This window comes from Macaca thibetana, chromosome 17, assembly GCF_024542745.1.
Source record: "Macaca thibetana thibetana isolate TM-01 chromosome 17, ASM2454274v1, whole genome shotgun sequence".
Taxonomy (NCBI): domain Eukaryota; kingdom Metazoa; phylum Chordata; class Mammalia; order Primates; family Cercopithecidae; genus Macaca; species Macaca thibetana.
In genome coordinates, this window is record NC_065594.1 from 75,071,724 (window position 1) to 75,098,859 (window position 27,136).

Consider the following 27,136-nt stretch of genomic DNA (forward strand, 5'->3'; position numbering starts at 1 on the left):
TGGCGAAACCCCATCTCTACTAAAAATATAAAAATTAGCCGCGCTTGATGGCACACGCCTGTAGTCCTAGTTACGTGGAATGCTGAGGTATGAGAATCGCTTGAACCCGGGAGGCGGAAGTTGCAGTGAGCTGAGATTGCACCACTGCACTCCAGACTGGGCAATAGAGCAAGACCCTGTCAAAAAAAAGGAAGGAAGGAAAGGAAGGAAAGGAAAGGAAAGGAAGGAAAGGAAGGAAAGGAAGGAAGGGTGGGAAAAGACCAGACCCAATTTCACAAGTGTACTGACCGGCAATCATGTGTGATACTGACGCAGTGTTTTCACTGGTCCCTTCTCCAACATCCCCCATCAAAACCAACCGTTCCCAAACACTACTCCCTAAGGATCTTCTGAAAAATAATGGACACCACGCTTCAAACTCTTCCACGGCCCAGCAGCACTGACATTCACACTCCCAAAGTGATTCCCTGAGTATTAATCCCACCCTGTCCTTCAGGGTCCACCTCAAAAACTAATCCTGCCGGGAACCAGCTCAGGGTGGCCGCAGCTGGTACTGAAACTGAGTTATGTACAGGGCAGAGATGCGTCCCCCATCCTGCACTTACAAACACACTCATCTGCATGAAACTGCACTGCACTCGGGGTCAGCTCTTCACAGATACATGCTACGGCCAGAAACCGACTGTATGATTGGCTTCAATTATTCAAGCCATCAGCCACGTCAGCACAGCAACAAGCAAAAGGCTATACATCTTCTTAATCTTGTCTAGACAGAATAAAATTCTGATTTTAGCTGAAGTGTACGACCAAGACATCAAATTCAATATTCTGTACATGCGTGTGAGAACAGAAGTTCCCCACCTTCAAAATAAAAAATTATCCACAGAGTAAACCTACTAAGCACTGGTCAATATACAATAGATCTGAGTGGAGAAAGACATGATAATAGTTTGGTGGTTAAATGAGACTCCACTCAACACATGAATGGCTTGTGAAGATGCTGCAGGGGCTGGCTGGACTTTCTCTAGTCACTCAGGAGGATGAAAAAGCTGAAATGATATTGCCAATACAGCAATGAGGTGCATCCCGAGAACAGTTCACTTGCAGAAGTATCAGACGGCAGAATTGAAGTCAAAGAGATTGACTTCAGAGTGGATGGCTGGCAAAAACTGGAGCAGCTTTGTGAACAATAAAACCTCAGAGACACGTTTTACTGGATGTGGAAGTCATTGAAGACTTTCAGTGCTTTGCTGTGAAGATAAGATCTCTTAAAATCCTATTGGACTTGCTTAAAGCCAAAACCATCAATCCTTTCCTTAATAAAAGAAAAACAGACGGAACTTCTTGGACCTAAAATCTTCACAATAAAACCTTCATTTTCTGTACATGGAAAAAAGGAAATGGAAAAGTATGAGTAAGAAAGACAACAGATTAAAGACTTAAATGTAAAACCTAAAACCATAAAAAACCTTAGAAGAAAACCTAAGCAATACCATTCAGGACATAGGCATGGGCAAAGACTTCACAACTAAAACACCAAAAACAATGGTAACAAAGCCAAAATTGACAAATGGGATCTAATTAAACTAAAGAGCTTCTCCACAGCAAAAGAAACTATCATCAGAGTGAACAGGCAACCTACAGAGTGGAAGAAAATTTTTGCAATCTACCCATCTGACAAAGGGCTAATATCCAGAATCTACAAGGAACTTAAACAAATTTACAAGAAAAAAAAAAACCCATCAAAAAGTGAGCAAAGGATATGAACAGACATTTCTCAAAAGAAGACATGTATGCAGCCAACAAACATATGAAAAAAAGCTCATTATCACTGGTCATTAGAGAAATGCAAATCAAAACCACAAGGAGATACCATCTCAGGCCAGTTAGAATGGTGATCATTAAAAAGTCAGGAAACAACAGATGCTGGAGAGGATGTGGACAAATAGGAACAGTTTTACACTGTTGGTGGGAGTGTAAATTAGTTCAGCCATTGTGGAAGACAATGTGGTGATTCCTCAAGGAACTAGAACCAGAAATACCATTTGACCCAGCCATCCCATTACTGGGGATATACCTAAAGGATTATAAATCATTCTACTATAAAGACACATGCACGTATATGTTTACCACAACACTATTTACAACAGCAAAGACTGGGAACCAACCCAAATGTCCATCAGTGACAGACTGGATTAAGAAAATGTGGCACATATACACCATGGAATACTATACAGCCGTAAAAAAGGATGAGTTTGTGTCCTTTGTAGGGACATGGATGCAGCTGGAAACCATCATTCTCAGCAAACTATCGCAAGAACAGAAAACCAAACACTGCATGTTCTCACTCGTAGGTGGGAACTGAACAATGAGATAACTTGGACTCAAGAAGGGGAACATCACACACCAGGGCCTATTATGGGGAGGGGGGAGGGATTGCATTGGTAGTTATACCTGATGTAAATGACAAGTTGATGGATGCTGACGAGTTAATGGGTGCAGCACACCAACATGGCACAAGTATACATATGTAACAAACCTGCACGCTGTGCACATGTACCCTAGAACTTAAAGTATAATAATAAAAAAAAAATGTGGTATATATACACTGTGGAATACTATGCAGTCATAAAAAAAGGATGAGTTCATGTCCTTTACAGAGACTTGGATGAAGTTGGAAACCATCATTCTCAGCAAACTAACACAGGAACAGAAAACCAAACACCGCATGTTCTCACTCTTAAGTGGGAGTTGAACAATGAGAACACATGGACACAGGGGGGGGAACATCACATACCGGGGCCTGTCAGAGGGTGAGGGGGAAGGGGAGGGAGAGCATTAGGACAAATACCCAATGCATGTGGGGCTTAAAACCTAGATGATGAGTTGATGGGTGCAGCAAACCACCATGGCACATGTATACCTACATAACAAACCTGCACATTCTGCACATGTGTCCCAGAACTTAAAGTATAATAAAAACATTAAAATAAAAATATAAAAATATTTTTAAAAAAGAAATTTAACAACACAATGTTTTCTAAACTCTATGTGTCTGCCAAGCTCTGGTCTATCTACGGTCAAGGCTCACTTAGTTCCGATTGGTATATCGGGCAGACCTATTCCTCCTCTCCTGATGCCATTTTTCACCTTCTCATTGTTCATTAACACATCCACATGAGAGGCAAGGAAGAAAAGTGAACATTGGATCAATTCATTACACTCATCATTTACAACCTCCATTTTTAGAGAAATAGGAAAGGAGGCAGAACCAGGCAGACCCCATCAGTGGGTCTTGTAGCAAACACCTGCACAGTTCTAAAGTATCCCAGTCTTCAAAGCCAAATTCACCCCTAAATCTGGTCTTCTTCTAGTATTCCATATTTCAGTGAACCCAGGTAAAAAGATTTTGCAGCCATAAGAACAAAAGTAGCCCCAATCCCTCCTTCTGACTAATCCCTCCTCTAGCCCCACACGCAAATAAGGATATGCTCCCAATGGCTTTCAAATCTATCCAAGGCTCTCTACTTGGCCTGAGTCCAAATCACATCATCCTCTTCCTGGACTGCTTGCTGCATCAGCCTCCTGGCGTATCTCCCTGCCTCTACTCTGGGCCCCCAATGCATTCCCAGACTGCAGCCAGGGTGAATTTAAAATATGTGGATTTTCTTGAACATTAAGAGCTTTCTCACATAATTACCCCCAGGGAAATGCAGGGCATCAGCCTCCTGGCTGCCCCAAGCCCCTCCCTTTCCCAAACCCTTCCCCATCTCTCTCCACTACCACACACACAATGCTGCAGGCTATTTCTTGAGCCTTCACAGGAAGCACTACACCTCCACAATGGCATCGGCATCTCTACCAAAGCACCTCATGGCATCTCGGACATTGCCTCCCAAAGACAATGACACACGAGCACTGATTTTAATTCTGTGGTTATTTATTAATCCCCGCTTGCTGATTCCCAGGAGGAAATTCCCAGCAGGAAGGACTTCTGTGCATTGGCTTACCATTGTATCTAAGCATTTATCACAGTGCCAGCTTAAGCCAGGGGCTCAATTACATTGTGGAGTCAATGACTAAGTGAATGAATAAATTCCAAACTTAACCCCCAAAAGCCTAGCATAGACCAAGACAGGTGTCCATGTGCTTCCTCTCAATTGATTTTAGTCTTAAGTGATCCTGATGTCATTTATATTTGCTACACATAGTTTGACCTCGTGTGCTTTTTTATCACACAACTAGGGCAAGGTTTCCCAAAGACAGCATATTTTCAGGGACACGAGGACACTTTCTAAAGATATTGGGCTGAGCGCAGCGGCTCACACCTGTAATCCCAGCACTTTGGGAGGCCAATGCGGGCGGATCACGAGGTCAAGAAATTGAGACCATCCTGACCAACAGAGTGAAACCTCGTCTCTACTAAAAATACAAAAGTTAGCTGGGCGTGGTTGTGCACACCTGTAGCCCCAGCTACTCCGGAGGCTGAGGCAGGAGAATCACTTGAACCTGGAAGGCAGAGATTGCAGTAAGCTGAGATCGCACCACTGCACTCCCGCTTGGTGACAGAGCGAGACGCCGTCTCAAAACAACAAAACGAAAGATACTGGGCCCCAGCCAATGCCTGGTGAAGCAGAATCTCCAAGGTGTAATCATTTAGTTTTAATCAGTACATCAGGCAATTCTGATGAACTAGGGGACAAAATTTTAAATGGGTTACAGGAACCATCCAGGTTGAAAAAATACAGAGTTCTAAAGGCAGAAAAAAACAAATAAACAGGACAAAACAAAACCTCCAACAATGACTTCACCACCATGAAGGAGCTTAGCACACTAACACCAGCGCTTTCTTACCAGTCATGCCTGGCCATTTGTTTCTCCTTTACTGAAAATCACTACTGTTGAACTCTAGGCCCACCTTCCCACCAGAAACTATGTACGTGAGGGGAAATTAAGGTTTCCTGCCCAACTCAAAGATGCATCCTTTATCTGGACACAGAGTACCTTGCCAAAGTTAGCCACTGGAAAATGTAAAATTCCCAGCTGGTCAGTTTGTTTTACTGCATGCATACATCTATCTACATGAAGAGGAATTTCAAGCCTTAGACACAGGTGAGTTGCATTTTATTGGAAAACTAAAAATCAAAAATCTTAAGGATTTCTTCCCTAGCCGCATATTGGACCACAATTCCCTGAAAATTGTCTGCAGGACCCCTTTCATGCCACACTCTCTGATGTGTGACATAATTCAGCAGAGAACGACAGTCATCACTTCCCACTAAAATAATGCTCAGTTGTTAGGCATTTTCCAAATCTCACAGATGTAATGAAGCTGGAGGCTGACTTCACTTACACATTTTCTGGGCGCCTGCAATGTATACGTAATATAAAGATGAATGAGGCATTGTGTCTGCCTTTTATACGTTCAGAGTTTAGGAAGGGAAAGAAATCTATAAACAAATGGCTTCAATAATAAGGGGAAAATGAGGACAAAGTCACCTGTGGAGATCCCAAAAGAAGAGATGAGGATTAAACAGTGTGTGATGGGCCAGGTGCGGCGGCTCATTCCTGTAATCCCAGCACTTTGGGATGCCAAGGCAGGTGGATCACTTGAGGTCAGGAATTTGAGACCAGCCTGGCCAGCGTGGTGAAACCTTGCCTCTACTGAAAATACAAAAATTAGCTGGACATGGTGGCTCATGCCTGTAACCCCAACTACTCAGGAGGCTGAGGCAGGAGAATTGCTTGAACCCGGGAAGTAGAGCTTGCAGTGAGCTGAGATCGTGCCACTGCACTCCAGCCTGCCTGACAGAGCGGGACTCGTCTCAAAAGAAAAAAAAAGACTATGTGATGGTTAATTTTATGTGTCAGCTTGGCTAGGCCACAGTCCCCAGATATTTGGTCAAATATGTCTGGATATCAATGGGAAAGTATTTTTCAGTTGAGATTAGCATTTAAATCTGTAGACTTTGAAATCCTACATAATGTCAGTGGGCCTCACCTAATCAGTTGAAGGCATTTAAGAGAAAAAAGACCTACAAAGAAAAGGGAATTCTGCCTCAAGACTGTCCTCCTCAGACTCAAGCTGCATCATCAGCTCTTCCCAAGGTCTCTGGCCTGCCAGCTGCCCTGCAGATTGTGGACTTACTTCACCTTCAAGTTGCGTGAGAAAATTTTATAAATCAATCTACTCATGTCTCTCTGCACGTAGATACACGTGGGCCCTATCGGTTCTGCTTCTCTGGAGAACTCTGACTAATACAGATGGTTTTCTAAATAAGTGAGACAAAACAGGAAATGACCTCCAGACACTAAGTCCAATCCCCTTATTTAGAAACAAGAAAACCGAGGCCCAGAGAATTGGTGAGGACCCAAGGTCTGCGTCCCGCCCCACCACACTACCTGTCGGGGCTGCTCTTTGCCCCATTCTTTCCTATGGCTGCCGCACAGAAGTGACATCTGCATTCAGGTTATGCTGTGCATGTTGGGGTAAGATTGTACACTTTTTTTTTTTTTTGAGATGGAGTCTCGCTCTGTCACCTAGGCTGGAGTGCAGTGGTATGATCTCAGCTCACTGCAACCTCCACCTCCCGGGTTCAAGCAATTCTCGTGCCTTGGCCTCCAGAGTAGCTGGGATTACAGGTGCCTGCCACCATGCCCAGCTAATTTTTTTGTTGTTGTTGTATTTTCAGTAGAGGCAGGATTTCGCCATGCTGGCCAGGCTGGTCGAGAACTCCTGACCTCAAGTGATCCGCCCACCTTGACCTCTCAAACTGCTGGGACGTGAGCCATGGCCGTACTTCTGAGACAGATGGACGGCCTGGGCTAAAGCCCTAGATCAGCCTTTTATTAACTGTTAAAACGTGGAGGTGCTGTTCACCCTCCCCAGACTTCAGTTTCTTTATGTCATGTAGGAGTGATAGGGGAGTTACACAAGTAAAAGGAGTGAATATTCATAAGGCTCTTGGGCCCCTCCTTGTTACCTAGTAAGTACTCACCAGCTATTACCTGTTCATATAAAGCCCCATGGTCTTAATCTTAATCTTCATTTATCTCATAATGGCCAGGAAGACAGAGTAATTTTATTAACCAAGCAAGACTGTTTCTATTTCTCCACGTGGCCCAAGGAAAGTCCACTTGTTTCACCGCCTGGAAGCCAGTCAGGAGGCTCTTTTTTTTTTTTTTTTTTTTTTTTTGGAGACAGAGTCTCACTCTGTCACCCAGACTACAGTGCAGTGACGCAATCTCAGCTCACTGCAACCTCCACGTTTTGGGTTCAAGCAAGCCTGAGCCTCCTGAGGAGCTGGGATTACAGGCATGCACCACCACGCCTGACTAATTTTTGTATTTTTAGTAGAGACGGGATTTCACCATGTTGGCCAGGCTGTTCTCTAACTCCTGACCTCAAGTGATCCACCTGCTCAGCCTCCCAAAGTGCTGCGATTATAGGTGTGAGCCACCCCACCCGGCCAGGAGGGTCTACATTTAATGTCAGACATGGCCCCTCTCTTACAAAAGCAGGTCGACCAAGTCCAGTGGGGTTTGAGATGCACAGAGGCACACACATAACAAGGCGGAGACTCCGATCCAGTCCACTCTGAAAAAGATCCAGCTCCCCAGAGCTGAGGACCCTCACAACCCCCTTGAACAGGGCCCGGTGTTCTGGGAATGTTCAACTCGAGTCTGCTTCCTCACTCAGCCTTCCTCTGGCTTATGGTACAGCCTGGACCACCTTGGGTCTGTATTGGGTCCCAGCCTTTTGCTATGGGTGCTGCTTCTGTCCATCCAGCATTTGGTGCCCATTATGTGTTCATCATCTCTGAGCTGCACCATACTGGCCTTGCTCAGCAGGAACAAAAGTACCACCAGGCTCCTGAGACCTGGCCGGATGGCTTAGTAGCACTTGCTTAAATCAAGGACAGAAGGGAGGACACTCAAGCCACAAAGAGCCAAAGACCCCAAAGCAGAAACAGACATGAGTCATGTGCTGGGAAACACACAATGTGGCCAGGTGAGCTCTACACCTAGGGTTCAAAAATAGGACTCCACAGGAAACAGAGAACCTTTCAAGGTTTTTGGAGTAAGACTGGATGAGTAAAAGAACACTGAAGGAAATATCCCACACCAGAGGATACTAAGGCAGCAACATAGGTGATACAGTTTGGCTCTGTGTCCCCACCCAAATCTCAGCTTGAACTGCAATCCCCATAATCCTCACGTGTCAAGGGTGGGACCAGGTGGAGGTAACTGGATCATGGGGGCAGTTCCTCCATGCTGTTCTAGTGACAGTGAGTTCCCATGAGATCTGATGGTTTTATAAGCTCTGGCATTTCCCCTGCTTGCACTTCTCCTTCCTGCCGCCCTGTGAAGAAAGTGCCTGCTTCCCCTTCCACCATGACTGTAAGTTTCCTGAGGTCTCACCACCTATGCTGAACTGTGAGTCAATGAAAACTCTTTCCTTTACAAATTGCCCAGTCTCAGGAAGTTCTTTATAGCAATATAAAAACAGACTAATACAACAGGCAACGTAATAATGGTTAAGAAATCATGGTTCTGAACAGATTCCCATCTCTAAGACAGGCAAACTCCTTAACCTATTATAGGAGCCAGTTTCATTCTCTGTAAAGTGGGGACACTAATGCTTATCTCCTTCAATTGTGAGGATAACATGAAATAACATGTAAAGGCTTCCAAGAGCCCTGGTTCACAGTACACACACCAGCGCCTGCAATCACAGGGAGGGGCAGCAACAGCAGTCAGAGAATTACAGCAGCACAATACACATGTGGCCCTTCCATCTGTAAAAGGTGTCCTGCACACTCAGAAAGACACTCTGGTCAAAGTATATTTCTAAGTTATTTCTTTCAAGATGCAAAAGCTGTAAGAAAAAAGTGTTACTGACCTGCATGGACCATCCCTTCACAGTGTTACATGAAGCTGTTGTCAGAAAGAATGAGGATAAGAATTGACCTTGTATGGTCTGTTTTAGAGGTAATATTTTTTACGAAATACAAACTTGCTAATCAGTAGTGGGAGTCTGCCTATGAATAGCCACTATGCTCCAGCCTAGGTAACACAGCAAGATCTCTTCTTTAAAAAACAAACTTCATCATAAAAAAGAATCTTAGCTTTTATGATAATATCCACCCCACTCTCTCCCCAACCAAAAAAATAAAAATAAAAAATAATCACAGCCAGTGTCAGCTAAGTTCACTCGAGTCTGTCCCTGGGCATCCATCTCTATTAAGAACCAGGAATAAAACAAAGCAGATTTTTGAAAAGCTTAGACAGTCAAGGTCTTGCCAGGCCCTCTCACAAAGCCAATTTATTTTAATTTTCAACTTATTCATAAACACACAAATACCTGTGCATACATTATGTGCCAGGACCTTACCTTGGTGATATAAATTATTTGCCCCTGGCAATTTAGTGACAGCTACTGAGGAAAAGGTGATGGTGTGTAAAGTGGATGCTATGATTTGAATGGGCATGCCTACTCTAAATTCATAGGCTGGAACTTCACCCCAGGGTCAGTGTTAAGAGGTGGGGCCTCTAAGAGGTGATTAGGTCGCCACGGCAGAGCCCTCCTGATGGGGATTAGTGTCCTTACAGAAGGCTGGAGGGAACTAAACCAGTTTGTCCTTCTGTTTCTTCCACAATGTGAGGACACAGAGGTCCATCTGGGAAGCAGAGAATGGTCCTCACCAGACCAGACACCAATGCCAGAGCCTTAATCTTGGACTTCCCAGCCTCCGGAACTGTGAGAAATAAATGTCTAACATGTATAAATTAGCAAGTCTCAGGTATTTTGTTACAATAGTACAAACGGAGCAAGGCAGTAAGTAGAAATCAACCGATTGGAAAGAAAGAAGTCTGGTAGAGTTAGGTTCATCAACAGTAAGAAAAAAGTGAAAAGAGGATAGGAAAGAAACGGCAGAGATCCTAAAGGCATGCACAAAAATTAACAAGGAAAACATCTACAGAGGAAAGAACTTATTTTCAAACAGGGATAGCTAAGTGAAGTTGAGGCCATTCTTCCTGACCAAGAAGCAGGGACCTCCAGCAAGCTCTTTCCTTCCAGCCCACAGAAGAACCATACTCAACCCATACTCGCTACTTTCTCACTTGCGTTAACGTAACAGATGAAATCTATTTGCTTTTCCTCCTTTTAGACAGCTTAAACATTTTAATCACACCTGCCGTTACCACCTGCACATCAAAAGCCCTGTGCCACTGCTGTTTAGGTTGCTGCCAATAAATGATCACAATGCTTGCATTGTCTTTAGTGCGCTCTATCTAAGATAAGGAAGTACACACAACATTGTGGAATGGCAGCACGTTTTGGTTATGAAAGAGTTAAATGTCATTACACTGGAACATAGTGATGCTAAATAAAAGGAGATATCATTTCACCTCGAATGCACCTACAACTTTAAAATGGCATCTGATACCAACCTGGATTCTTCGGATGCTGATGATTGCCTCTGACACCTTCTCAATGGCTGCGGGGAAGAAGAGGGTGACCGTCAGCCGCACAGCCCCGTACAGTGTCACGGCCACGAATACGCGGCTGGCTGTGATCACGTTGCCGAGGAGCACGTAGGTGGTGAAAGTCACAAACACGATGATTTTGCTTGCACTGAAAAATGAGGCCAAATTCATCCCTCTGAGGTAGGAACTTCTCAGAATCTTGGAAATCTCCTTCCTGGAAGAGAGTACAGGTTTTTAAAAAAGCAGTGATGTCAGTCACACAAAGTGGCTCACGCCTGCAATCCCAGCATGTTGGGAGCTGAGGTGGATGAATTGTTTGAACCCAAGAGTTTGAGACCATCCTGGACAATGACAACAACAAAAAGGTGCAAAGGTGAGAGGTGGCCAGGAACTACCCAGAAAATCATAAGAAGTACCAGGTGCTGGAATGCAACAACTAATCAAATATTTAATCCAAAGCCAGAAAAACATTTTTTTTTTTTTTGAGATGGAGTTTTACTCTTGTCGCCCAGGCAATGGTGCGATCTCAGCTCACTGCAACCTCCTCCTCCTGGTTCAAGTGATTCTCCTGCCTCAGCCTCCCAAGTAGTGGGATTACAGGCAAGCGCCACCACGCCTAGCAAATTTTTTGTATTTTTACTAGAGACAGGGTTTCACCATGTTGGCCAGGCTGGTCTCGAACTCCTGACCTCAGGTCATCCACCTGCCTCAGCCTCCCAAGGTTCTTGGATTACAGGCGTGAGCCACCATGCCCAGCTGCCCCCCAAAAATTCTAATAACACAAAGAACAACTAACAGTATTTCCATGCCTGTTTGGAATGAAAAATACTGATTGATAGAGTTTGGTCCAATATAGATATGCCCAGTCTCTATAACCTGTCCATTTGGCTACATTAATATAAATCATAGTTTTATTTTAAACACCATTATTCTCAAATACTAACATCTTAGAATCGTTGTTGGGATTTGGGATATTCAGAAACATTTGGAATTTCACTTCTGTATTAGTAAGAAGCATACACATGCTTTCTGTTTAAGAACATGGTAAATGGAAAACCAAGTGAAAATAACATTCTCCACCATTCTACTTAACCCAACTGCCACACGTGGGGAGTGGGATGGATTGTACTGAACCTCCCATAATGTGAACACGTAGTAAAACTTCTAAAACCATTCAACAAGAATAGCAAATAGAAAAGTACAAAAATACGGTACAATGTATACAAAAACTTACTTTCTCAAATTGGTAACAAGATCTGAAAATGACTTTTCCCAGGCGTACATTTTTATTATCCTTATGCCAGTTATAACTTCATTCATGGTCCTGATCCTGGCATCCGTGAAAGTTGCAGTTTTACTCCTAAGGGGGACCAGACACGGGAGATGAGCCTGAGCGATCACAGCCTGCCCTTATCAGCGGCAGGCACAGGCAGGGACCCGCATCACATGGTTCCCTACAGCGCTTTTGCTTCCGTCAACACAGACAGGTCCTACTCAAAATACAAATAGAAAAAGACTTCGATTAGGAAGTCAACAATCTATCCCAACTCAATAAGTATTTTGGAGAATTTGTAATATCTGCTGAGGAAGACATGAAAATGAGTCAGATGTAATCTGTCCCCTGGAGGAGCTCACAGGTGGGCAGGGAAGGCAGAAAGGCCCCCGCGCCTGACAGTAACACAGTGGGTGGAGTGTACTAAAATGAGAATGAAGTGCTGGGGAGCAGAAAAGAAAGGGCTGTTTGTTAACTCCACTGGGAAAGAGGAGAGCAAAAAAAAAAGCTTCAGAGGACCGGGAGCATTTGAACGGGGCCTCAAAGGACAAGGACTGTTTCTCCAGATGGCAAAGAGGGTAAGGTCCAAGTAGAAAATACACCATAAGCAAAAGCATAAAACAAAGAACTCAATGCACTTCCAACAGTGGCTCCTCTCGATCCAGCTGACAACCTTGACAATGACTCATTTCCAATTCACTGGGACCTGCTTCAAGTCTAATTTATTTTATCATCATTAACCTCTTGACCAAAAGCTGTATTTTTTTTTTTTTGGGACAGAGTCTCACTCTGTCACCCAGGCTGGAGTGCACTGGCATAATCTTGGCTCACTGCAACCTCTGCCTCCTGGATTCAAGTGGTTCTTGTGCCTGAGCCTCCCAAGTAGCTGGGATTACAGGCGTGTACCACAACACCCAGCTAATTTTTAAATTTAGTAGAGATGGGGTTTTGTCATGTTGGCCAGGCAGGTCTCCAACTCCTGGCCTCACGTGATCCACCTGCCTCGGCCTCCCAAAGGTGCCAGCTGCCACGACCAGCCGACAACCATATTTCTAACACGTACACTACTAGGACTGTGTGATTTTATAAATACATCATTAAAATTCACCCTGCCTTCAGGGAGCTTACAATTTAATGGAAATACTGAAGCAAAAATAACACACTTGTATACACATGTGAAAATAACTCTCACACAAGCACAGTAAAGATGTATGCAGCTAGAATGGAGCCTATGAAATATTTCAATCTATCGTTATTCATTATATGTTTCACTAACTTCTACATATGTGATTTCTGCTTAAGGACATTCTACTTATTGCGGCCACAGTGCCTGAATAGCTGGCTGGGAGGAGTCGGTGAATGCCTTCACCTTTCTCCCTTGAAGATTCGCCTTCAGCATAAGGATGGAGGCCCCCTTTGGCTAAGCCTGAAGAGCTGCAACATATGCAAAGAAGAGATAATAAAAGGCATTTAGTTTGTTTCTGAACAAAAGCATCGGGAAGACTGTGGATGTTACCAAATAGATATGACATTTTTCACACCGGTATTTCTCTTACCTCAGTGATGAGAACAACTTCCCGAAACAGCTTTGGAAGGGCAGGAGAATAATTAGAACTGCCATCCCAGCAAGGCATGATATTCCTATCTCCATCCAGAGTAGGGCAGTCACTGCGATCGCCTGCAGTGGCCCTGCCCACAGGAAGTGTAAGAACACTGTCACCTTTAAAGAAAAAGACAGAGCGTTCTTAGGACTCTAGAAAGGCAAAACAAGTAAGAACACAGTACAGAAACAATCCGCTGGAAAAGAACAGGCAAATCCTAAACAGAAATGACCACAGTGGGTTTACACCTGCTGAAGCAGAAATCCAAGCACCCACCACAGACGAAGCCATTCTGGGGAAACAAACAGCGGGTCTGGGAGACCTGAAAGAGAATCTGACCGGCAGCATTAGAAGATCTTGATCAGCGACTATCTCACTGATGAGCTGAGCATTTTCCAGAACTCTCTGCCACAGAATTCAGCTCCCATATGCCCTGGGGCTCCCCAGTACTCTAAGAAAGCCTGTACTATAGTGCCCACCACACACTCCAGTAATTTTCTTGTGTATTTGTCTCCCAGACAGGCGGTGAGCTTCTTCAGAACAGAAACCAAGTCTTATTCATTGTCCCTGACACTGAGCGGAGGCTTTAGTTCGTGTCTATGAATGAATAATTGGAAAGAAAAAAAATAAAGTGGTCCTAGTGCAAAATGGACATGGCCAGCAGCTAGAATGCCCTGGATAACATGATACCTCCACAAGGTAAGTATTAAACAATGGACACAAGGTGGGTACGGTGTTCACACCTGTAATCCCAGCACTTTGGGAGGCCAAGGTGGGAGAATCGCTTGAGGCCAGAATTTTGAGACCAGCCTGTGCAACAAGGTGTGATCCCTTCTCTACAAATAATAAAAAAAGAAATTAGCCAGCAATCCTTTTGTAGTTCATGAGCATGGCAGTTGGGTGTTCATGCACATGTGTGAGATGTGCCACCTTTGAATTCTGTTATAACATTGCCACATTAGCCCATCTGACATGAAAATTCTAAAGAAGAGAGAAATTAGCTGGGCATGGCGGTACATACCTGTAGTCACAGCTAATCAGAAGGCTGAGGCGGGAGGATCGCACATCACTTGAGCCCAGGAGTTCAAGGCTCCAGTGAGCTACAATCCTGCCACTGCAATCCAGTGTGAACAGAGTGAGCCCCTGTCTCCAGAAAGAATAAAAGGGGGAACAGGGGTGTTTAATGCAATGAAAAAGGATCCCTGAACTGCAGCTTACCTGGTCAAACTTGTTGACATCATTGGACAGCAGATTGACTATCTGGCCTGTGGTTGTCTTCCCCATGGCCATGTTACTAAGACGAAGTGCCTGAAATAAAAGAGGTAGGTAGAGAATTGTGTTCATACAGTGACACTAAGTCAGGCTTAGGACACAGCAGACCTGAGGAAGTCTTGTGTGATGTCAAGACCAGATAACCCAAGACAACAGCTCTAACGACCAGCATTTCAGCCGTCCCAGTACCTTTAGTGGTGGCAGCTGTGTCCTGCCAGGACAGCAAAGCGAGGGGTAGAAAGGAGAAGAAAAATCTCTCACCTCATTTAATGAATTTGGACATGCCCCCAAGTATAAAATGATGTAAGTTTCTACTTAAGAGCCAACCAAAGTAATTTTGAGCGAAATTAGAGAAGAACAGAGAGGCTGTCAAAAGAATGAAATGAGAGGATGTGGACTATAAATCCATACCAATCATTAATTCGATGTGCAACATAATTAAACACACGGGGCCTTAATCTCTTCACTCTGCCTGGATCACAGGGTTTCAATGTGATCAATGGGAAATGACAAATGTTTACAGAGCATCAACTATCTGGAGGACACCAGGAGCCCCAACAGATACGGTGACGCAGTCATGGGTTTCGCCTTGGGAAACAGGGCTAGGTATGTCCAGACACCTGTGATTCAACTGTGACCTGCACAGAGAACTCGGGGCAGTTCCAACTGAGGCACACTGGGTGGTAGAGACCCTAGACGATGAAGGAGAGACTTTAAGGAGGGAAGGGAAGGGTGCTACATGGGAGGCCTCGCTAGGACAGAAGTACGGAGAAGGGGGATGTGGGGGCTGCTGAATAAAGAACACCCCAAACCTGGATGAAGCAGGTGAAGCTTATGGAAGGCAATATGGAACAGTATGTGTGGTTTTTCAAGTTAGAGGGAGAAACTCAACTTAAGGAAGATTAAACAGTAGAAGTGATTGGCCAGGAGACTACTGGAAGAAAGAGAATGAGTCGCTGCTGCAATAACAGTCCAGGCAAGAGGCAACAAGACGGTCAACCAAGCTATGTGAATGGAAAAATAAGTTAAAACATGGCCAGGCGCAGTGGCTCTCACCTGTAATCCCAGCACTTAGGGTTGCCGAAGGCAGATCACTTGAGGTCAGGAGTTCGAGACCAGCCTGGCCAACATGGTGAAACCCTGTTTCTACTAAAAACACAAAAATTAAACCAGGCATGGTAGTGTGCACCTGTAATCCCAGCTACTTGGGAGAATGAGGCAGAAAATCACTTGAAGCCGGGAGGCGGGGGTTGCAGTGAGCCGACATTGCGCCACTGCACTCCAGCCTGGGCAACAGAGTGAGACTCTGTTTCAAAAAATAAAAATAAAAAAGAAAAATTTAAAAATGCTATTATGCAAATATAAGTGAATCAATCATGAAATACAAAGAAAGAAGAAAAGGTGCAGGTGAGGGAGAAGAAGAGAGGGAAGGAGAGAGACCAGCCTGCCCCTGTAGGAAAGAAACAGAACGTAACGTGCCTTACTAACTACAAACTACCTGTAAATACTTACAAAGCCAATCTTACATACAAGTATGTTAATCCCACACGCAGAAAATACACCACACTTTTAAAGCATGTTAATTCGATACCTAATTTTAACAAAATAAAAGCAAAATGTCAACACCAAACTGTAAGCCTAAGCTGACCCTTTTCAAGAAATCTGAAATCAGCTGTGCCCAACCTGAACCATCATCCACAGATGGCATCTGCTGCCAACAACGAGGATTAGGTAAGATGGCACAGATGCCAATTTGTGAAAAAGACAAAGTTCTCTGTGTGCACCAGGAGGGCTACCTGTAATTCATGCATTACCAGTAGTAATACATGACCAGGTATAGAGGTAGAATAAAAGGCTGCACAGATACTCGGGTTGTAACAGAAGTTAACCCAAGTGAATGATAACTCTACTGCCAACTCAGAAATTAAGGATCTGCTGAAGTAAAATCAGTCATACTCCAGACAGGATAAAAAATATCATGAAGTGCCATGAATATTATTAATGAGGAAGACATGCCGGGCGCAGTGGCTCACACCTGTAATCCCAGCACTTGGGGAGGCTGAGGCAGGCAGATCACCTAAGGTCAGGAGTTCGAGACCAGCCTAGCCAACATGGTGAAACTCCATCTCTACAAAAATACAAAAATTAGCCAGGCATGATGGCAGGTGCCTGTAATCCCAGCTACTCGGGAGGCTGAGGCAGGAGAATCACTTGAACCCAGGAGGCAGAGGTTGCAGTGAGCTGAGATCGTGCCATTGCACTCCAGCTTGGGCGATTCAGCAAGACTCCGTTTCAAAAAAAATTAGGAAGACACAGCTGACAAGCAAACTGCCAGGCTGCTGCTTCCAACCATGAGAGAGGACTTGCCCTCCCCTGGAAAACTGTAACACCGAGCAAAACATATGACAGCTGTTTTCAGGCCCCGGACCAGAGGTAACACAGGGCTATGAGCCTCAAGAGATGGGAAATATAGGTGGTGGCCCGAGACTGACCTGGCTTTATGCCTGGGGACATTTTCTGCCCAAACAGAACAGCTTCACTGAGCTGTGGAAGAAGAAATAGTTGTTCCAAGTTGTAGAAGCATCTGGAATTTGTGAGCCTGAGTGGCAGAGGGTTTGCCCCAGAAGTTTCAGTAGGGATTTACTCAGGATACTTTGCCAATGGCTTCATAAGAAGGGCCAGATTCCATGAGACCTAAGAAAGCAGCAACTATGGGGCTGAGTGCTGACCGAAGATTCTGGAGGTCATGCAGCAGGAGAGGCCACCCGAGGAGAGGAAGGAAATCCCCACTGGGGCCTCAGGCATTCAACTGAGACACCAGGAAGGCTATGTCTTAGTAATAAAGATCTCAGCCTAGATTAACAGCTGTGCGCTTGAAATAAGTTCAGAATGGAGTTACCTGCCCTACGATTAACTGACTGACAGATGGATGGATTCAATGCTGAAGGGGCCAATCTGCCAGGAATTTAACTGCCTGCATGAACAAAACTCAATGCTCTTTAATCCAGACTCCCTATAGTATATCGATCATAATGTTCAACATAGTAAAACAATTACTAGTTATGCAAGGAAACAATAAAATGTGACCTGTAATCAAAGGAGGGAAATGGCAATAGAAAAAAAAATCTGAAATGATCCTGATTTTGGAATTAGTAAACAGCAACTATGAAGCATCTATTATAATATGTCAAGGAGTTAAAGAAAAATATGGTTATAACAAGTAGATATGATTTTTAGGAGCGAGACAGGTAATACCAAAAAGAACCAAATGGAAATTCTCGAACTGAAAAGGTAATACCTGAAATAAAAAATGAATTAGATATCATTAATAGCAGATACTTTCCATTGATCTAATCCCAGAATCGCTAACCCTTTCTTCTATAGTTTACAACTGAAATCTGAAGAACAAATAGAAAAAAAGAGTTAAGAAAAAGAACAAAGACTGAGGGTCCTTATAGGAGAATATTAAGCAATAAAATATTCATGTATTTGGAGTCCTAAAGGAAGAAGAAATAGGGGAAGAAAAAAATATTTGAACAAATAATGACTGGAATTTTACCAAAGTCGGTAGTAAATATTAATTTACATTATTAAGAATCTTAGCAAGTCCAATGAAGGACAAAAACAAAGAGATCTATACCTAGACACACATTAAACACAGAGAAACAACAAAAACAACCAGCAGCTGACACACCAGAAACAATGCAAACAAGAAGACAACAGAACAATATTTACAGTGCTGAAAGAAAGACAAAAACAACTGGCCAGGCGCGGTGGCTCACACCTGTATTCCCAGCACTTTGGGAGGTTGAGGGGGGCAGATCACTGGAGCCCAGGACTGCGAGACCAGCCTGGCCAACATGGTGAGATCCCACCTCTACTAAAAATATAAAAATTAGCTGGGCACGGTGGTAGGCACCTGTAATTCCAGCCACTCAGGAGGCTCAGGCAGGAGAATCGCTTGAACCTGGGAGGTTGCCTGAGCCAAGATCACGTCACTCCACTCCAGCCTTGGTGACAGAGTGAGACTCTGACTCAAAAAAAAAAAAGAACAAACAAAAAAAACCCCTGTCAACTCAAAATTCTGTCACCAACAAAAAATGTCCTTTAAAATATGAGGGTGAAATTAGGACATTTTCTGAGAGACTTTATCAGCAATGAACCTGAACTGTAAAAAAAACAGTGTAAAGAATACCTTTCAAGCTAAAAGGAGATGATATCAGATGGAAACTCAGATCTACAGAAAGAATACACAGAAACCAAAATGACCAATGTGAGTAAATGTAAAAGACAGGCTGGGTGTGGTGGCTCACGCCTGTTATCCCAACATTTTGAGAGGCTAACGCGGGCAGATTGCTTGAGGTCAGGAGTTCGCGATCAGCCTGGGCAACATGGCAAAACCCCATTTCTACAAAAAATATAAAAATTCTCCAGGGATCGTGCCCTGCACTTGTAGACCCAGCTACTCGGGGGCTGAATCGCTTGACGTGGGAGAATCACTTGAACCCAGAAGGCCAAGTTTGCAGTGAGCCAAGATCACATCACTGCATTCCAGCCTGGGTGACAGAGATCTTGTCTAAAAAAATAAAAAGAAAAAGAAGACAAATTACTTTGAAAAACAATTAACTGCTTAGAGCAAAAATGGTAATAGTGCATTCTGGACACAGAAGTAAAATATATGACAATAGTACAAAAGATGGGGAAGGGTAATAGAATTTTACTATTGTATACTTCTAACCTTTAAGGTAAAATAGTCCTTATGTTGGGCCATCAGTAAACGTCAATCAATATCTGAACATAAAAATGTTACACAGAATGTATTCTGGTGACAGCAGAATTAAATTACAGATCAACAATAAGATATCTCTAAAAATATCTGAATATTAACATTTCTAAATAAGCATGTGTCAAAGATGACATCATAAGGGAAATCTGAAATATTTTAAAGTAAATGATAATGATAATTTGTGAGATATAGCTAAAGCAAGTCTTAGAGTACACTTTTGGCTTTAAGGATTTTACATTTAAAAAGAACGTATAAAATCGATAATCTAAGTTCTACCTAAAATCAAGACCAAAGAAACCAACAACCAACAACAAAACAGTGCTCACATCCTCAGAAGTACAATTAGTGTAATCATGTATCAGTAGCTACCAGAATATATAGACCAAGTCATATTCATTTATGTCATTATGATCATAAATCAAGCTACCATTTAGTAAGCACCTACTGTAAGCCAGACAACTGAACAAGAAAACAACACTTACCAAGTAAGAATTATTCCTATTTTGTAGATGAGAAGATAAAAATAAAGTCAAACTATTTACATCTGACAGAGAACAAGCTATTTTTTTTTAATGAAGCAAAGTTACCAGTGTTTCTCATTTATGTAGAAAACTAAAGTTTAGTTCCAATAAAGTGTCCATGTTATAGTTTAAAACAGTTCACATCCAATGTACAGAAAAAAATCTGTAAATTAATGTATCATCGTCCTGCAAATATTTTGGTTCTACGCTTCATTAACCTGACAGGTTATAAAAAGACACCATTACATTTGTTTTCCCTGTGAAAACAAAATTGTTCTGCCGTGAGAACAAATAAAAGGCAACTAAAACCAACTGAAATCAAAACTTGTAGTATACATCCCAGACCCAAAATATCTTTAATAAATCAACAGCCCCTATATATCAATATGAATTATAAATGCCTACCATTTTTTTTTAAAGGAGTAAAGGATGTGTGCAGGAAATTCACCACACACACACACAAAAAAACCCAAATGGCCAAGGAAATGCAAATGCTCAAATCCACTATTACACAAAGTCACATAAATTAAAATAACAATGCATTATTTTTCACCTATGAAATTGGTGAGATTGACAGTGATGATTAAAATATAACATCAAATCTGGACTTGCAGGGCTGTCTCATTTCACTGGGGAAAATGTAAGTAATTAACAACTCTTGGGGAGGAAATCTAGCATAGCAAAAGCCTTGAAATCTGTGTACCCTAGGAAATGAAGGATGTGTCCAAATGTTCAGCTTTAATCATGTCCATTAAAATGCTATGTGTAACATACAAAAACTAGAAGACATCTAAAAATCTAATTACTGAAAACTGGAAGACATCTGAGTATCTAATTATTGGTTACTCTAGAATCTGCATGGCCATTAAGAACAATACAGTGAATGGTGGAAGTAAACACCATCAGAGCAGGGCACCATTTGATAGTTGCTCACTACTGAAAGCAGGCAAGGAAATACGTTTGGGATTACAATGAAACTCTACAATCTAGAACAAAACATTAATTTTATTCAATTTCTTAAAAATAAATCATGTAATATCTAATTTCATTTGAAAGATATAAACTGTTTCTTCTTTCTTATTTTAATCAGTGTGGCCACATAAATATCACCATTAAAAGGAGGTGGGAGGAGAGAATGACCTTTCCATGGAAGTGAGTTTTCCAGACTGGTGAGACGAATATCCCTTCTTGGATTAAATGCATTAATCCTATCTTCATTTTAACAGATGTCTTTCTCCCCTCTCTAATAGTCCTTTTAAAACAGAAGATGCGGCTGGGCGCAGTGACTCAAGCCTGTAATCCTAGCACTTTGGGAGGCCAAGGAGGGAGGATCACCTTAAGACAGGAGTTCGAGACCAGCCTGGCCAACATGGTGAAACCCTGTTTCTACTAAAAATACAAAAAATTAGCCGGGCGTGGTGGCGCACGCCCCTGCTATCCCAGCTACTAGAGAGACTGAAGCAGGAGAATTGCTTGAATCCAAGAGGCAGAGGTTTCAGTGAGCCAAGATTGCGCCACTGCACTCCAGCCGGGGTGACAGTGAGACTCCTTCTCAAAAATAAAATAATAATAATAATAATAATAATAATAAATAAAACAAAAGATGCAAACTGCAGTTCATCACCTTCACGATGCAAATTCCTCACAACAAAATGGCTCTGACCCTGTGTCAATGACCCTTGGTGGACAGGGATGCTCTTCCCACAGAGTCCCCAAGTGGCCACACTTTTTGGATTCTGGTACTTTCTGATCCATCTTGCCCCTGGCTGTCAGGCTATCGCCTCTTTATTCTCATCAGAATGTCACACCATCACCTACTACTGTTTTAGACGGGGATGTGGCTTAGGAGTGTTGTAAGTAAAGTCTGAGTAAATACGGTCTGAATAAGCACATAAAGCAAGTATTATCTATCTTATTTATTTTAGGCTTTGCTTACTTCCCGGTTCATGACCCTACCCCAGAGTTGAGTTTGTGAGGTAATGCAACTTCCAATTAAACTGGGTATTTCTGCAACAGGCAACTAGGATGAGTATGCTTAGTCACTTGAAGCAGAAAATTACCTGTATTTTTCCAATACTGTTGGCCAGAGTTGCTTAGTAACAACACATCTACTTTAACGACTGCATAATCTAAAACCAATAATCTCTGTTTTTGAGGGGATGACCCAGGGACTGGCTCATATCCTCCTTCCTCGTACACATGATGGGTGACTAGTCTACAAAGTTAGTCACATTCCTTCCCTAATTCTGTAAAAGAAAAGACATTTAAGGAGATGAAAATGTCCATCCAAAATCAACAACCTGTATGTTCTTTATAATCTGACAGTTTCACTGCCTTCTGGGGCTTTTCTTTTTGTTTCGCCTGATTTTTCATGGCTGGAATACAAGCCTGAAAACCTATACAGAAAGTTCTCTGTAGGCCAGGTGGGGTGGTTCATGCCTGGAATCCCAGCACTTTAGAAGACCAAGGCGGCAAGATCGTGTGAGCCCAGGAGTTCAAGACTAGACTGGGCAACAGAGTGAGATCCTGCCTCTACAAAAAAATTTTAAAATTAACCATGCATGGCGGCACACGCACGTAGTCCCAACTAGTCAGGAGGCTGAGGTGGAAAGATTGCTTGAGCCCAGGAGCTCAAGGCTGTGGTGAGCAGTGATCACGCCACTGGAATCCAGTCTGGGCAACAGAGCAAAACCCCATCTCAAAAACAGAAAAAAGAAAGAAAGAAAAGAGAAGAAAAGAAAAGAAAGGAAAAAAAAATTAGTGTTTCAGTGAGTGGTGGGGCAGTCAATATATATTGAAGGAAATTAGTACAATCTAATTAATCAACTCTACCAATACCCATGGAAAGAACATGTAACAAGGCTTGACAATAATCTCTTCAAAGGGGGGCCACATCACCCCACCATGGCCAAAAGACCCCTCAGCCCCAGACCCTGCTATCTCCAGTTTCTCTGCCTGAAAAGCCCCAACTGAACTGGTTTATCGACTGAGAAGGGAACAGAGTGATGGGCAAGACATACTGGCAGGGCAACAGGAAGGAAAAGGAAAATATGGAGAGGATGACAAGCCCAGGAGTGGGTAGAGAAGGGACAGTGAGGACACACATGGGGACAAATATATGGTCTAGGGTTAGGGCAGAGAAGATCATCTTAAGGAGAATATAAATGCAGTATACCCCCATTGAAGAGGAAGAAAAAAACCAAACTTCTATCATCTTTTTGTTGTGTGTGTGTGACAGGGTCTTGCTCTTTTCGCTGAAGTGGCATGATCACAGCTCACTGCAGCCTCCACCTCTGCGGTCCCAGCAATCCTCCTGTCTCAGCCTCCCAAGTAACAGACTACAGGCGTGTGCCGCAATGCTCTCGCCTTGGCCTCTCAAAGTTTTAGGATTAGAGGCGTAAGCCATTGTGTTTGGCATCCATCATCATTTTCTTAAAATCTTTTTTATCATGTTTCTCTTCTTTTTTTTTTTTTTTTTTTTTTTTTTGAGACAGAGTTTCACTCTTGTTGCCCAGGCTGGAGTACAAAGGCATGTGTGATCTTGGCTCATTGCAACCTCCACCTTCCGGGTTCAAGAGATTCACCTACCTTAGCCTCCCAAGTAGCTGGGATTACAGGCATGTGCCATCTTGCCTGACTAATTTTTTTAATTAATTTATTTATTTTTATTTTTATTTTTTTTTTTATTTTTTTTTTTGAGACAGAGATGCTCTGCCGCCCAGGCTGGAGTGCAGTGGCCAGATCTCAGCTCACTGCAAGCTCTGCCTCCTGGGTTTACAGCATTCTCCTGCCTCAGCCTCCCGAGTAGCTGGGACTACAGGCGCCCGCCACCACGCCTGGCTAGTTTTTTGTATTTTTTTAGTAGAGACGGGGTTTCACCATGTTAGCAGGATGGTCTCAATCTCCTGACCTCGTGATCTGCCCGTCTCGGCCTCCCAAAGTGCTGGATTACAGGCTTGAGCCACCGCGCCCGGCTATTTATTTATTTTTAGTAGAGACAGGGTTTCACCATGTTGGTCAGGCTGGTCTCGAACTCCTGACCTCAAGTGATACACTTGCCTCAGCCTTGCAAAGTACTGGGAATACAGGTGTGAGCCAATGCACCCAGCCTGCTTTCCACTTCTAATAGAAAATTATAAGAAACAAATAAGAAATGTGTTTTCAATGTAGCTTCTCAAATACGACATGTTTCACGTGGCCTCTTTCAGACCAAAAATACTTGGAGGAAGCAATCTGCACTCTACAGACTCACCATAATTTTACTAAGAATCGGTCAAATGAAAATGAAAATATATTACATTATGTGATTTTCCTTTTTTCCTAATGTTGTGTATTTATCGAAGTATTAACCTTGAGTAGGCCAGATATTCAGTAATCCTAAAGAAACAGTGCACAATACTATAATACTGCAAAATTCATTCCATCATTCATTCCCTTTTCAAAGATTATCTTTGAAACTTTAAGAAAATGAAGAGATTTGTGCAGCAGGAAAAAAAATGACAGATGTCAGAAAACGTCTTAATAATGACTTCTTCACTAACACACATTTTTACAAGCAAACGTACCGAATGCAGTAATGCCTTCATCTCTTTCACTGATGAGAATAAAGGAATTAGGAGAAAAATGCAGAGAGAGAGGAGGGACAGACACTCTTTACCAAGGTACCTCCTTCCCACTTTCTCGACTCGATGATAAGCATATCAAATAGCAGCCCTGTGCCCACAGCTATTACCCCCAGGAGAGACCCAAAAGAGAAAATGACCCTGTTCCTTCGGCTAATGGGCTCCAGAGGTGGTAGAAAGCAGAAGATGAGGACTTCACCCACACCAGGACACAGGCAGTTGGTCAGAGCAAGAAGCCAGAAAAGGGTAGAATCTCTGAAATTCTTTCCTTTTCCACTACAGCTGAATAAATATGCAGTACCACAGCTGAGGATCAGGGTGAGGCAGAACTTTTTCACTAAATGCTGAGAAAATGTATGACATAAACTCCAAAATTCAATGTATCTGAGGACATGATGCGAAGTGAGATAAGCCACTCACCAAAAGACAAATATGGTATGATCCCACTTGGATGAGGTCCCTTCAGTAGTCAGATTATTACAGACAGAAAGTAAAATGGAAGACGCCAGAGGATGACAGGCAAGAGCCACCACGCCTTGCAAAAATTACAAATTTTATGTGATAGATATTTTTTTGAGACAGGGTCTCACTCCAGTGCCCAGGATGGAGTGCAGTGGCACAATCATGGCTTAAGCCTCGACTTCCTGGGCTCAGGTAATCCTCCCACCTCAGCCTCCCAAGTAGCTGAGACTACTGGTGCACACCACCATGCCTGGCTGATTTTTGTGTTTTTTTTTTTTTTTTTTTTTTTTTTTGTAGGAACAGCGTTTCACTATGTTGTCCAGGCTGGTCTTGAACTCCTGGGTTCAAGTGATCCGGCCATCTCAGCCTCCCAAAGTATTGGGATTACAGGTGTGAGCCACCATGCCTGACCGTTATGTATATTTTACCACAATTTTTTAAAATTTTTAACAGAAAAAGATTAAAAACAAATCAATTATGTTTGAAGGCCTGAAAGTAAATAACCACAAAATACAAATTCTAAACCTAGAGAAATATCTTTAAAAAAAAAAAAAAGAAGAAATAAAAACATTTTCAGAGCAATGAAAAAATTTAAAAATTTGCTATAACAGGATGTCTTAGAAGGTAGAAAAAACAGAAGAAAGCTAAAATTTAAAAACTGAATTAACATTTTTAAAAACTAAATCATCAGCCATGATTTCAACATTTAAGTCCTGGGGAAAGGAATGCAGAGCCTCATGCGGCCCTTTCCCTTCCAAGGAAGCCATGTCCAGCCTCCCTCTCCACACCTGTTGTTCCCTTAGCCATCCTCCAGCACAGAAACTTCCCTGGGGCACAAATTAATACAAAGATTTCCAGACCCTTTCCCTAGAAATTCTGAAATAGCAGGTCAGGCCGGGGATGGGACCGGGATTGGGGTTTTTGTTAAGCACACAGGTGACAGATGGCAAATGCTGGAGCCCCCCAGTCTAGCATATGCCCTCACCCTGCATCTATTCAGTAAGGAAGTTAATCAGGCATTTCCTGCAGCCCACATGACCACACCCTGTACTGTACACTTGGAGCTCCCAGCTCCACAGCTCATAAACATCTGGGCTATTCAACTAACAGAGAGAGTGGGCTCTGGCCACAGCTAAGTGGCTTATGCCATAACAGCCCACTCCTCTGCCCGAGAACTGTACAACACTAAGAGGCAGATGCTTCCAGACACCAAGCATTGCCGTGACTCTGAGCCAGGACACCACTTTCCGACTGTGGCAGTGAACTGAAGTCCAAACACAGCACAGCAGCCCTGCCGAGCAAAGGGGCAGAGGTCAGAGCTTGGGGTAGTTAAAGCCGCTGGCATCTGCATGGCCCTGGACAGTAAGGAGGTATCAAAAGGGAAGGGCCCCAGAAGGCTATGGGGTGGGGGTGCTGCAAGTCCTTGGCTGACGCGCAGGCACAGGTCAAGGCCACCCAAGCCTTAACAGAGAGCTAGTGCTAAGGAGGAGTGAGCTGAACAGAGATACTGAAGGTCAAACTGAGGTGAGGTACTGAAATTCTCACTGGACCAGGGTGCAGAAACCTCATTTACATATCATTAACACACCCAGCATACGGTCCAAACACCAGAGAGACCATGTCTTAGAATTCAAGAGCACTATCCAGAAAAATAATTCTCAAACAGGGCAATTTTGCCTCCCAGGAGAGATTTGGCAATGACTGGTGGCACTACTGGTTGTTACAACTAGAGGGACACTTTCTAGTGGGTAGAGGCCACAGATGCTGTGCAACATCTTACAATGTATGGAACAGCCTCTCCATCCCCAAAAAGAATTACTTAGCCCTAAATGTCAAGTGCTACTCAGGTTGAGAAACTCTACACTAAAAAAGAGTTAACTCTAAACCTGCCCAAGAAAAAACAAGCACTACCTAACAAGGCCCGCAAATGGTACATGGTTTGAATCTTGAGTCTCTTCAAGTTAGAGAAGCTTGGAAAACACCTTAAAATTTCCAAAGTTCTGCCCTAACAAAGCATAAAAAACAGGCCTATGAGTTCAGTGAGTTAATATGCTATTAGAGTAACATTCAATACTTTTTAGAATTATCAGAAGTCAGACATAAAATAT

General features: G+C 43.0%; 2 protein-coding genes and 1 non-coding gene across 8 annotated transcripts in view; 2 read left to right on the top strand and 1 right to left on the bottom strand.

Moving 5' to 3' along the window:
- The window catches only part of CLDN10 (claudin 10), a 1,179,064-nt gene that overhangs the window by 785,329 nt on the left and 366,599 nt on the right, over positions 1-27,136 (top strand). The gene's annotated exons all lie outside the window — the stretch shown is intronic.
- Positions 1-27,136, bottom strand: part of ABCC4 (ATP binding cassette subfamily C member 4) — a 286,254-nt gene that overhangs the window by 177,405 nt on the left and 81,713 nt on the right. For all 6 annotated transcript variants that reach the window (XM_050766536.1, XM_050766539.1, XM_050766537.1 and 3 more), the window contains 4 exons: positions 14,584-14,673; positions 13,321-13,484; positions 11,726-11,851; positions 10,456-10,705 (listed from right to left, as the gene is read on the bottom strand). In XM_050766536.1, coding sequence (XP_050622493.1) covers positions 10,456-10,705; positions 11,726-11,851; positions 13,321-13,484; positions 14,584-14,673 — 630 coding nt within the window. The remainder of the gene's footprint in view (positions 1-10,455; positions 10,706-11,725; positions 11,852-13,320; positions 13,485-14,583; positions 14,674-27,136) is intronic.
- On the top strand, positions 14,234-14,338 carry LOC126940909 (small nucleolar RNA U13). The gene has a single exon (XR_007720980.1). It is a non-coding gene; the product is annotated as a small nucleolar RNA U13 (small nucleolar RNA).